Genomic DNA, 13,551 nt, shown 5'->3' with positions numbered 1-13,551 from the left:
TTTTGATACAGTGAGGGCCATGTTTAGTGGGTTCCATGCTATATCGGCTGCCTGTCTTTTGATACAGTGAGGGCCATGTTTAGTGGGTTCCATGCTATATTGGCTGCCTGTCTTTTGATACAGTGAGGGCCATGTTTAGTGGGTTCCATGCTATATTGGCTGCCTGTCTTTTGATACAGTGAGGGCCATGTTTAGTGGGTTCCATGCTATATCGGCTGCCTGTCTTTTGATACAGTGAGGGCCATGTTTAGTGGGTTCCATGCTATATTGGCTGCCTGTCTTTTGATACAGTGAGGGCCATGTTTAGTGGGTTTCATGCTATATTGGCTTGCCTGTCTTTTGATACAGTGAGGGCCATGTTTAGTGGGTTTCATGCTATATCGGCTGCCTGTCTTTTGATACAGTGAGGGCCATGTTTAGTGGGTTCCATGCTATATCGGCTGCCTGTCTTTTGATACAGTGAGGGCCATGTTTAGTGGGTTTCATGCTATATCGGCTGCCTGTCTTTTGATACAGTGAGGGCCATGTTTAGTGGGTTCCATGCTATATTGGCTGCCTGTCTTTTGATACAGTGAGGGCCATGTTTAGTGGGTTTCATGCTATATTGGCGGCTTGTCTTTTGATACAGTGAGGGCCATGTTTGTGTCTTTTTTTTTCTGAGTTTTGAGAATTTGTTTCCACCTTTGGGATGTCGTAAATGAGATGGTATTAATCAGTGAGCAACAGCATCAGACAGAAACGTGTTCACCAGGAGATCTGAACTTTACCTTCAGCCTGTGTGGGATCTCCTCAGAGGGGAAAGAGGATGCTTCATCGCTCTCATCCTTCTGCTGTAGTGCTACGCTTTGCTCTTCCCACCCATAACTTTCTGCAGTCCGTACCTCTGTTCCAATCTCCTTTTCATTCTTGCTTTGGCTTCCTCCCTCCCTTTGCTTTTTTCCCCCTGGCCTTTGCTTTTCAGACACCCTCTTCTTGTCCCATTTCTCCTCTCCTGATTCTCTTTGCTGCCAGGGCCTCTTGTGGTGTGAATGCTGCATGACTTCCTGTCATGTCCAAGCAGATGTGAGACTGCAGCATGCTCTCATCACCACTCCGAGCTGAGCGTTTTCCCCTCCAGAGGGAACGGATCTGCTGCTAAACACTCTCCCTGCTTTTCTCCTGACAGGTATGAGGGACCATCCACCAATCCCCATCTCTGACCTTGCAGACAATATCGATCGCTTAAAGGCCAATGATGGACTGAAGTTCTCCCAGGAGTATGAGGTGAGATTAAGGTACCCGGCACCACAAGGCCCCTTTCAAAAGTGCCCATGGGTTCAAAGGACCCCGCACATTGCCTCTGCTTTCTGTGCCAGCAGGTATTTGCTGGAAAAGAGCACGCATAGATTTGAAAACACAAATCTGTGTTTATGTATTTTAAAACATTTGTATCCCACCTCATCCACAATTCGAAGTGGGGAGCAAGATTAAATAAAACTAGATGGAAAATGAGACACCAAGCTATTAGTGGACTACCAACGGCTTCTGTATTATTACACCTGACGCACTGCGTAGGCAACAGAAGACCTTGAAGCAATGCTAGAATCCATCTATTACCAGAAGAATAGATGTTGATGGAGCAGTAAAAATGCAAGAATAAAATACACTACCCTAGCAGGCATCAGACAGTATGGTGTTCACAGTGGAATAGCAGCAAAGCTGCCATGAATCAGTAAGAGAGACCTCATAGCTGTTCATTAATGACTGAGCAAAATGCAAGAATGCTCAAGCGCCCTAAACATGGCCCAGGAATGCCTTCCCCAGTCACTGTGTACTCTGCTAAATAGTTTGAAAATTCATTATTTCTTGGAAAATTGTCCTGTTATCAGACTTCAAAGGGGAGGTCAAAGAGAAAAATCTGGAAATATTTGTTCAGAAAGACAGTGGAGGTTTTAGGCTTTGGGCACCCATAGGAAGGATTGGAGACCCTGGAATTGGATAGTGGGTGACGCTTCTCCACCCCTACCCCCTTCAGAGTCCCAGAGCTACAGCAGTACCCCTTTGAAGTAGACGACTGGCACGAGCTTGTCCTTGGCCTGGGAATTTAGCATCCTAGGCAATTTCCTGTGCCTGAATCCAGGCCTGCTGGGGTGAGTGCTGGCAGCTAAAAGAGTAACGGAGTTGAGAACGTGGGATTAGCACAGAGGATGCTTAATTGCTAAAAGTGGAGCTAACAGAAAGTACAACATAGCAACATAAGTTTGTGTTCATAGCACAACCCTTGCAGGATTCAACAGATGTGTGACAAAGAGGCAAATGTGAGATCCATGAGGCCTGGTCTGGCAGGCTGCAGGTTTTGTAATAACTGGAAGACTTCATATAGTTAGCTCTGGCTTGGCAGACTGGGTTAGGGCCCAAGGGGGCCCGAGGTCTGGGCAGCAGTAATACCGGTGTTGCTGGCTGGCTGGAAAGTTGAGGAGAAATGGGAGCTGGGGCTGGGGAAGACTCCAGAGCTGCGAGGACAGAATAATGCCTGTGTCAGATAGCCGCTTTCTGCCATTAAGTTACAGTGTTCTAACTGTTCTGGAAGGTATAAATAAACATGTTTATAATGTGAGCCGGTTGACATAGTGTATTTGGATTTTCAGAAGGCATTTAACAAAATCCCTCAGGACATACTTCTCAGGAAATTAAATGTATTTATTTATAAAAGCTTTTATACCACACTCTGCAAAGTAGCCAGAGGCAATTCACAATATAAGAACATACAGGATCAAAAAATAACATAAAAACTCAAGTACGCACTCCATTGAAAAATCTTTAGAACCTGCTGGAAAAACCTCCAGGCTTTCTAAAGTTCTTTCAACTGGTTGACCTGTGAAATTTGATGAGGCTTTGTTATGCAATTGGTAAGAATTTTGTCTTATTTGTTGAATGCCTGTTTAATTAGAAATGTCTTCAAGGCCCAGCTGAAAATTTTTAAATTGGAGATCTCCCGAAATGGTAAGGAAGAGAGTTATAGAGTCTTGTGCTGGCACGTGAGAATGCCTGGCTTCTGGTTACATCGAGGCTAGCCATACACAGAAGTTTTTATTAGGGGAATATAATGGCCTTTCTGGTTTATAGATGCAAATTGAGGTACTTAACCAGATGGAGGAATCGTTATGTAGTAAGTTGAATATGAGTATTAATACTAACCACACAACAGGCGAAATCCTCCCTGAGGAAACGTGCTCTATCCACAGCGGGCCCTTCTCTCTGGAACTCGCTCCCTCCGGACCTTCGCCTTGAACCGTGCCACGCTACATTTAAAAAGAAACTTAAGACTTGGTTGTTCGAACAAGCTTTCCCATAGAACTAATGAGCAAGAAAAAAGGCATTTCATATCCTCCGTATCTTCCCCAGCTTATATCTCTCTGAAGAAATTAACACGAAACTGTACTTAAGCATATGCAACACTATATTTTATCCTGTTACCAGATTCTATCAAGTTCAATGTTATTTACTTACTTATGTACTTATTAACCTGCCTTTTAGTTATTAACTGGTTAACCATATTATATACCTTTTCTCAAATTAACTATTTTATGTTTATTTATGTTTATTTATGTTTTCTCAAATTAACTATGTTCAATGTAAACCGCTAAATGTTCAATGTAAACCGCTAAATGAAGCGATAGTTACGGTTCCTTAGCGATAGTTTTGGTTCCTTGTAAACCGGGGTGATATGTATACTATACAGGAACCCCGGTATATAAATTCTTTAAATAAATAAATAAATAAATACCATAAACTGAATACAGTAAGCAACTGAGAGGAAATGTAAGGAAATCAGAGCAGGAGTCATGGGATCTCTCTGCCAGTAAGAATATTGGATCACTTGTAGAGGACGAATATTGCATGTAGGTAAGCTGAGTATAGGGAGTTACAATAATCCAGGTTCCTGTTCATACCCAGATCAGTCCAGACCAGTGGGTTATGCACTCCCACCAGCAGATGGAGTCAGAGAGCAAAGCTTCGAGGCACTGGTATCCCACTTGCAGCTCATCAGTATTTCTCTGACTCCAGCAGATGGTGGTCGTGTATACCTGCAGCTCTGTGTGAGATGGATTTTTCTTGCTCCCTGAGGTGCTAGGTTCAGTGTCTGAGCCGTTCCTCAGGTAGAGCTGGGCGGTGTTAGCCCGTGTGGTTCCGGGTCCCCTGATAGCCAGGGGACTGGCTCCCTCAGCGACCCGAAGGCTCCCCCTCAGTGTCTGCAGTACAGGGAAGTAGCCCCTTTGGGGATTTTTTTCTATTATTCTTAGCTTAGGCTTTATTTTTTTCTATTACTTGAAGTTAAAGTTTTTGTGTAAAAAAAAAAAAAAAAAAGCTCCAAGTTCCCTGTTCACCTCAGCTCCCGGGGTAAATCGGTCTGCCCGGTGATGCAGAGCCAGGCAGACCCCTGAAGAGGAGGGGAGAGTGTTTCAGCCCTGGTAAGAACCTCCGAGGTCATTTTTAGGCCCCCTGCCTCATTTTTACTGCCATCTCCGGAGCTATTTTTACTGCAACAGCCATTTTGTTTTTTCTTTTTCGACTTCCCATGCAGCTCCCCAGCATTCCTGGGGCTGATTTTCACGGCGGTTTGTTTTTGGGGAGGGGGGTGTCACCAGGACTGAGTGGTAGCACCTGTTGTCTTCGGGGGGGAGGGAGTTAAATGCCCCTTTTTGCAAGAGGAACATGACAGAAACTCCTCTGGTGGAGCTTGTAAGGCTTGCAGTGTATGGTCAGCTTATTTAGACCCCCTGTCACTGTGCACGGATGTGCACTGGGTGGGAAAGGGGCCTCAGACAAGAGTCTGCACGCAGGTCAGGCTTGGCGGCTGGGTCTAACAGAAGGAGCTCAACCCCCACTGCGCACCCTGTGGAAAAGGTCTCCCAGGATGACCCTCCCCCGCTGTCCCCCACTGCGCGGGCTCTGAGACCAGAGGAATCGACAGACTCGGACACTGATTCTAGCAAAGACGGGACCGGGGGGATTTTTACCAGAATTTGTGCTGCTCATTCATGAAGCAATTCTGGCTCTGAAGCTCATGAAGCGCAGAGGCCAGCATGGGAGTTCCCAAGCATCGCAAAGTACACACAGTGCAGATAAATATTCAATCTGACAAAGAACTTTGAAAGTCATATAAAACATAAGAATGTTTTATTACTCCAATATGGCAACTCCACAGGTTTATACAAACACCAACTCAATGGCGTCCCCCGACACGGACCCGTGTTTTGCCGCGGGCTGCGAACTGACAATCGTCCCAGGCAACTTTGTCCCGGGAACAACTCCACTCCACTGCTGCAGATCAGGGTAAGGTCCCTCCAGACGTAGATATAGGCGACAACGATCAAGATCCGATAGAACCTAGTACAGAGGGGGATGACTCCCCCACATAATACGGCTATTTAAGAGGGAGGAATTATGCCCCCTTATTCCCCAGGTACTTGAGGAATTGGGTGTAAGACCCTCGCTCGAAGATTCTGACAGCAAGGGAGTGAACCCAGTCCTGGACAGTCTCCGGGGTCCACCTAGTGCTTTTCTCATCCCAAAGAAGATTCAAAAGCTCATCCAGGAGTGGGAATCCCCAGAGGCGGGACTTAAGGTCAGCCGGGCGATGCAAAAACTCTACCCGCTAATGGAGGAACATTTAGAACGCCTCAGGGTACCTAAGGTGGATACAGCTATATCAGCAGTGACCAAGAAGACGACCATTCCAGTGGCATGAGCAGCTGCTCTCAGAGATGTGCAGGACTGCAAGCTGAAACTGCATCTGAAGCGGGTGTTCATGGTCTCCTCCTTAGGATTTGGGCAGCGATGTGTGCTAGCATGATGCAAAGTGTGTGTTTATGTTGGATTCAAAAACCGCAGGACCCATCATCTTCTGGGACCTTGTCAGCTTCTCAGGCAGCTCGTCTGGAGGCGGTGGTAGCATATGTGGTGGATGCCTTATATGACTTGGTGCGTTCGGTGGCCCGGACTATGGTCTCCTCGGTGGCGGCTCGGCAACTCCTATGGCTCCGCAATTGGGCAGTGGATGCTTCCTCCAAGTCGCAACTGTGCAGTCTGCCTTTTCGAGGGAAGTTGCTGTTTGGAGAGGTTTTGAATCAGCTGATGAAATCTCTGGAGGATTCCAAGGGCAATAAACTGCCGGAAGATAGAAAGCCCTACACAAAATCATTCGGTCCTCGATCCCATTTTCGGGATTTCCGAAAAAGCAGGTCGGGGAAGGGTGTTCCACCCTCTGGTTCAAGACAGACCTCTTCCTGTACACAGTCCTTTCGCGGCTCCAGTCGTCCTGCCAGAGGTGATTTCGGTCAGGGAACCGGAACTGGGAAGCCTGCCCAATGAAATGAGGTCCGCCCACTCCTCGGACAGGATGATTGGGGAAAGGTTGTCCCAATTTTACGAGGAATGGGCCAGGATCACCTTCGATCGCTGGGTGTTGGAGGTGGTAAAAGAAGGTTATGCCTTAGAATTTTCTCGGCCTCTCATGCCGGCCTTTGTGGAATTGCGATGCATTTCCCGCCACAAGCGAGCCGCAGTAGAAGACACTCTACAAAGATTGCTGGCCCTGAAGGCAATCGTCCCCATGCCGTCCGAGGAATGGGGGAGGGGACGGTACTCCATTTATTTTGTGGTTCCCAAAAAGGAGGGCACTTTCCGACCCATCCTGGACCTACAGAAGGTGAATCGCTGCTTGAAGGTGCCCCGGAAACACTTCGAACAGCGCTCACCAGAGATTCCTTCGATTAAAGATCCTGGGTCAGCATTTTCAGTTCTGGGTGCTGCTGTTCGGACTTTATCAAGGTAATGGTCGTGGTGGCGGCGACCCTCCAGAAAGAAGGGATAATAGTCTATCCTTACCCCGACGATTGGCTGATTCGAGCCAAGTCGGAAGAGGAAGGTGAGCGGACGGTTCTTCGTGTGATCCATTGTCTCCAGTCCCTAGGCTGGGTAATCAACGAAGCGAAAGGTCATCTGACTCCGTCACAGTGTCTGGAGTATTTGGGAGCTCATTTCGACACCCTCCAGGGCAAGGTGTTTCTCACAAACGACAGGATGTACAAATTGCAGCAACAAGTGCATCTTTTGTTACAGCTTCCAATTCTCAGAGTGTGGGATTACTTACAAATTCTGGGGTTCATGGCTTTGACATTGGAATTGGTGCCTTGGGCCTTCGCTCACCTGAGACCGTTGCAGAGTCAGAGCAATACCAGTTGCCCCGCCTTTGTTGCAGCGAATCAGGTCCCAGCCTGCAATGGTGGCTGCCAGAAGACAACTTACAGAAAGGGATACCCCTCGAAGTCCCAGATAGGATGATCATGACAATGGATGCAAGCCTTCAAAGCTGAGGAGCAGTGTGCCTCAGTCATGCGACGCAGGGGACCTGGTCCTTACCCGAACGGTCGTGGTCTATCAATCGCCTAGAGACAAGGGCAGTCCACAAAGCATTGGCATTCCAGTCCCTGGTGCAGGGGAGAATGGTTCGCGTCTTCTCCAATAATGCCACCACGGTGGCATATCTCAATCGCCAGTGAGGGACCAGGAGTCCGGCCAAGGCACAGGAAGCACACCTCCTCTTCGCTTGGGCTGAGCTTCATCTGGAAGGCATCGCAGCCTCTCACGTGGCAGGCATGGACAACATGCAGGCGGACTTCCTCAGTTGTCAACAGCTGGATCCCGGGGAGTGGGAACTATTCCGGGAGGGTTGGAATCACATTTGTGCCCGATGGGGAGTTCCCCAACTAGACCTCATGGCAACCTGTGTCAACACCAAGATGGACTGGCTCTTCAGCCGAATGAAGGAAATCGTGGCAGTAGGAGTAAACGCCCCAGTCTGCAAGCGGCCAACCAGAATCCTCCTTATATGCCTTTCCTCCGTGGTCCCTGATCGGTCGCGTTCTCTGGCGCATAGAGGACCATCCTGGTTCGATAATTCTGGTGGCACCGGAGTGGCCGCATCGGCTGTGGTTTGCGGACCTGGTACAGTTGGCAACAGATGGCCCGCTACGCTTAGCTCATCTGCCGAACCTCCTGCGTTAAGGGTCCATTTTTTTGGATCGGAAGGATCACTTCTCTCTCGCAGCCTGGTGTTTGAGAGGCGGCGGTTATGGATGAAAGGTTATTCGGAACAGGTGATTTCCACCCTGCTTCAGTCCAGGCGGCCCTCGACATCTATGGCATACGCTCGAGTGTGGAAGGTGTTTGAAGTCTGGTGTGACCAGCAGGGTGTAGTGCTGTTGTCTGTGACCATTCCTCAGGCCTTGGGGTTTTTGCAGCAGGGATTATCTAAAGGTTTGGCTTATAGTTCCCTGCGTGTTCAGGTTTCAGCCCTGGGATGTCTGCTAGGGTGGGTAGGTAGCAGGCCAGGAGTGAAGCACATTCGTCCTTCTCTTCGTAAGTTATGCCTGGAGTGAAATCTCAATCTGGTGTTGAGGGCACTTCGTGATCCCCCTGTAGAGCCTCTGGGACACGCTTCCTTAAAGGACCTCACCTTGAAGATGGTGTTCTTGGTGGCCATCTGTTCCACGAGGCGTATTTCAGAATTGCAGGCTCTTTCCTGTAGGGATCCCTTCCTTCGTATCTCAGCTGATAGGGTGTCCCTGTGCACGGTCCCTTCCTTTTTGCCGAAAGTGGTGTCTGCCTTTCATGTTAATCAGTCCGTGGAGTTACCCAGATTCCTTGATTGGGCTCGTGACCCCGCTATGGGAAGAGATCTTCATCTGTTAGATGTCCGCCGGGTTCTCCTTCGGTATTTGAAGGTCACTAATTCTTTTTGAAAATTGGATCACCTTTTTGTGCTCTTTGGAGGTCCGAAGAAGTGTAAAAAGGCATCTAAGGCATCCTTGGCTCGCTGGCTAAAGAAAACAATTTGCTTGGCCTACATCAAGAGGGGTCACCCCGTCCCGACTGGTTTGAAAGCTCACTCGACGAGAGCGCAAGCGGCTTCTTGGGCAGAGTGTCAGTTGTTGCCTGAGGAGAAATGTAGAGCCGCAGTCTGTTCTTCCCTGCATACCTTTACAAGGCATTATCGTCTGGATGTTAGGGATCTGGACCAAGCGCTTTTTGGGGAGAGCGTCTTGCGAGCAGGTCTTTCGAGTTCCCGCCTGGAGTAATGTGACTTTGGTACATCCCACTGGTCTGGACCGATCTGGGTATGTACAGGAAAGGAAAATTGGTTCTTACCTGCTAATTTTTGTTCCTGTAATACCACAGATTAGTCCAGGATCCTGCCCGGGTGCTACTGCCGAAAGACTGAGCTGTGAAGTCTCAGATAATGGTGCAGGGACGAGGGCTTTAGGTTCATTAGGAACTAGGGAACTTTTTCGGAAAGGAAGGACCTATTCTAGTGGGATGGGCCCCACCTTAACCAAAATGGAAGCTGGCTGCTGGCGTTAAGAATTGAAAAAGAAAGAGATCAGCTTTTAAAGTAAATCTTGGAGGAAAGCAACAGTTGCTGAAGAGCACATGCTTCGGAGCAGGATACTGTTAAACAAGAGGAACTATCTTATCACGGTTTTGAGGTTGTTGAAAAACTGATTCCAAATTATCTGAATCAACTACTTGTGAAAATGAATATTTCTTATATTCCACAATTCGCAATGCACCAATGTGGATCACAACCAACATAAACACAAATAAGACAAACAGCATATGCAAATGCCAGAAGTCTGAAAAATAAAATGGGAGAGTTTTATTCACAGAAAATCCTATATTTCCTGGCGTGTAGCCAGATGGACTCAGTACAAATGGGATAGTATCCGCGTGCTAGCAGTTGGAGACGGATCTGACGTCAGCACGGGGGCGTATATATCCCCACAGGAAGCGTAGCTATTCAGTAATTTCCGTCTCCAAAGCAGTTTGGAGTGCCTGCACGCTAGTTGAGCGTGCTTTCCAAGACTACTTTAATTTTTCTCTTTTCTTCTCATTCTAGATTCGTTTTTCCTGTCTCTTCGACTTAGAGCCCCGCGCTCCTGCGGTAGATACCCACGGGTTCCTCCCCCAGCGAGCTCCCGGGGTGATTAACGTGCTCCCCCGGTGGGAAAGTCCTCGGTCCTGCCGAAGTGCGGCAGTGACACAGTCCCCGGACGCAGTCCGCGTGAGGTATACGAGGCCCTCGGTCCTGGAGTGGACGAGGTAGCGGGTGCATTTCCTCAAATTGCGGTGGTGAGGTGATCCCTTCCCCCGCAGCCGGAGACCGCCTGTGTTCCAGCTGGGACGCGCCGAACCTGGTACGGAGTACGTCTCTTCCTACGGGTCTCCGAAGCGCAGAGGATCGGCGGCTGTGGCACGCCGTGGAGGACGCCCTCGTAGGGCCTGGCTCAGGTACTCCGCGCCCGTAATAGGCGTGGCTTTTTTCCTCCTTGACTTTGTTTCGGCATATTGCTGACTGCTTATTACTGACAGCTTCTTGAATGCCTATTACGAGCATATTGCTGACCGCTTATTGCTGAATGCGTATTGAATGCCTCTTGCATGCATATTGCTGCCGCCTCTTCTTATTGCGCGCCTATTGCTATTAAGCGCCTATTGCTCTTAAGCGCCTATTGCTATTGAGAGCCTATTGCTATTGAGAGCCTATTGCTATTGAGAGCCTATTGCTATTAAGCGCCTATTGCTGCCGCATATTATTTGTGAGCACCTTTTGTTCAATGGATCAGAAAGCTGCGGAGTCTTCAGCAACGGCGCCCCCTGCTTCGGGCATTGCAGCCCTTGGCCTCTGCTCCGCATGCCACCTTAGGGCCACGCGCAGGGATGAGCCACGAACCGAGGCGCCACCCACAGCCCTCCTCCGGGCCGTGAAGCGGCCAATCCGTACCCGCACAAGCCGCCAATAGCAGCAGGGCCAGGAGCCCTTTAAATCGACCGCGGCGCCGCGAAACTCCCTCTTACCTGCTCCAGCGTCTCCGATCCAGCGTCTCCCATCGTGCGAGGCCTGCGCAGCCGGCGCCGAGACCCACCGGGGTAAGGCCCTGATTCGCACCCTTGCCCCCGGCAGCCCCCAGCGCCGGCCACGAGGCGCAGAGCCGCGAACCGAGGCGCCACCCACAGCCCTCCTCCGGGCCGTGAAGCGGCCAATCCGTACCCGCACAAGCCGCCAATAGCAGCAGCTATTTGTCTCGCCCCTTCGTTGCAGCCCCGAGGAGCCCCGTTCTCCACCCAGGGAAGCCCAGCAAACAAACAAAGGCCTCTTGCAGACGACACCACCCACCTGCGAACAACTACAGCTACGTGAAACTCCACCAATCTACAACCACATCTTGAAGCCTAGGCTCAATGAGGACCTTTTACATTCTGTTCAAATAGCCCTGAGACCAACGCAACCATCCAGCGCTCTTCCTTCCACTCCAGCAATCATCTAGCGCTCATCCTTCCACTCCAGCAATCATCTAGCGCTCATCCTTCCACTCCAGCAAGCATCCAGCGCTCTTCCTTCCACTCCAGCAATCATCCAGCGCTCATCCTTCCACTCCAGCAATCATCTAGCGCTCATCCTTCCACTCCAGCAATCATCCAGCGCTCTTCCTTCCACTCCAGTAATCACCTAGCGCTCTTCCTTCCACTCCAGCAATCATCTAGCGCTCACCCTTCCACCCAGTGCTTATCCTTCCACTCCAGCAAGCATCCAGCGCTCTTCCTTCCACTCCAGCAATCATCTAGCGCTCTTCCTTCCACTCCAGCAATCATCTAGCGCTCATCCTTCCACTCCAGCAATCATCTAGCGCTCATCCTTCCACTCCAGCAAGCATCCAGCGCTCTTCCTTCCACTCCAGCAATCATCCAGCGCTCTTCCTTCCACTCCAGCAAGCATCCAGCGCTCTTCCTTCCACTCCAGCAATCATCCAGCGCTCTTCCTTCCACTCCAGCAAGCATCCAGCGCTCTTCCTTCCACTCCAGCAATCATCCAGCGCTCTTCCTTCCACTCCAGCAAGCATCCAGCGCTCACCCCTCCAAGCCTCAATGCATACTGGTCTCCCTATTCCAATTCTCCAACAAAGGTCATTTCTCATTAGAAACCCATCAGTGTTTTCACGGCCAACTACCTATAAATCACTCATTCCTATCATGATTTCCCCCCTTACACAGACACTAGGCCTGGCTCTTTTCTCTCTGATTTTATTCAACGCTCAATCCCTTACCAAAAAAACACTAATACTTAATGACCTTCTACTGGACACCAAACCCGACCTCTGTGCAATTACTGAAACATGGCTTAAACAGACGGACACCGCACTAATAAACCAACTTCCTACGGAATCCCATGACTTCTTCTCTATTCCCAGACAGAAAAGAAAGGGTGGGGGTATTCTCCTTGCAGCCAAAAAAGAGCTGAGACTTACTCAATTCCCAATTCATTCTCCCACAAAAATTGAAGCTGGATTTTTCAAATCTGACCAGCTACAAATCATTCTAGTCTACGCCCCTCCGGGACTGCTGGAATCAGATGCCTCCCCCATTCTAGAAATAATAGCTACTAACATAAATCTTGCGGTTCCAGCCATCATTTTGGGAGACTTCAACTTACATGTTGATGACCCCTCTCCATCTACAAACTGTGAAACTTTCCTAAATGCAATGACCGCCATGGGATTCAAGCAGATAATCAACAACCCTACTCACAGAGCAGGACACACTTTGAATCTCATTTTTGTAAACTCAGGCATCGCGTACTCAGCACCCCCCATATGCAAAATAGTCCCCTGGTCAGACCATGCTTTAATTTCTACCACTTTTTCGCTGGCACAATCTAACATCAAACAAGATCTTCAACCTCAATTTACTTACAGAAACCTATGTTCATCCGATGAACTTCACGAACACCTTGTCCTAGAACTCCCCCACATAGACATCTCCACTCCCAACACGGCTCTCCACTCATGGTCCAACATCACAGAATCGGCAGCTAATAAACTCTGCCCACTGGCAACAAAAAAACCTAAACATAATGCCGCCAGAAGACAACCCTGGTTTAATGACCAACTACAAAAACTCAAGCTTTCACTGAGACAAAAAGAAAATAAATGGCGTAAAGCACCATCACCGACCTCCCTCTCAGCTTACAAACTCGCTCTTCACATTTACAAGAGCGCCACACTAAAAACAAAAAGGGACTACTACGCTCACAAGATACATCACCTCATCTTCGATTCAAAAGCCCTCTTTACTTACGTCTCGAACTTAACTCAACCCAATTCTCCGGACATCCCACTCAACCAAGCGCACGAAAAAGCTGAGGAGCTGGCCATCTTCTTCAGTAACAAAATTTCCAACCTGCAATCTCAACTAAAAACGAATACCCTAGCCCCACCCAGCACATTCCGCCATCACTGCAATGACATTGCTATACAAGCCTTCGAACCCATTGCAATATCAGAGACCAAGTTAGTATTGAAGAGAATGAAACCATCATCCCACCTATTTGACCAGATCCCTCCCAAACTACTGCTGCTAATACCAGATACCATCTCCAAAACCCTAACTGACATTATCAATTGTTCCTTAGCCCAAGGAATTTATCCAGACGACCTGAAAGTTGCTTCTATC

At 48.9% G+C, this 13,551-nt stretch overlaps 1 protein-coding gene across 5 annotated transcripts in view; it reads left to right on the top strand.

Annotated features, from left to right (window-relative positions):
• Positions 1-13,551, top strand: part of PTPRF (protein tyrosine phosphatase receptor type F) — a 792,879-nt gene that overhangs the window by 715,957 nt on the left and 63,371 nt on the right. For all 5 annotated transcript variants that reach the window (XM_029617709.1, XM_029617708.1, XM_029617711.1 and 2 more), the window contains one exon: positions 1,166-1,263. In XM_029617709.1, coding sequence (XP_029473569.1) covers positions 1,166-1,263 — 98 coding nt within the window. The remainder of the gene's footprint in view (positions 1-1,165; positions 1,264-13,551) is intronic.

The sequence above is a fragment of the Rhinatrema bivittatum genome, chromosome 10, assembly GCF_901001135.1.
Source record: "Rhinatrema bivittatum chromosome 10, aRhiBiv1.1, whole genome shotgun sequence".
NCBI lineage: Eukaryota > Metazoa > Chordata > Amphibia > Gymnophiona > Rhinatrematidae > Rhinatrema > Rhinatrema bivittatum.
The sequence above is the reverse complement of the archived record's forward strand: the minus strand, read 5'-3'. Positions and strand labels throughout refer to the sequence as shown.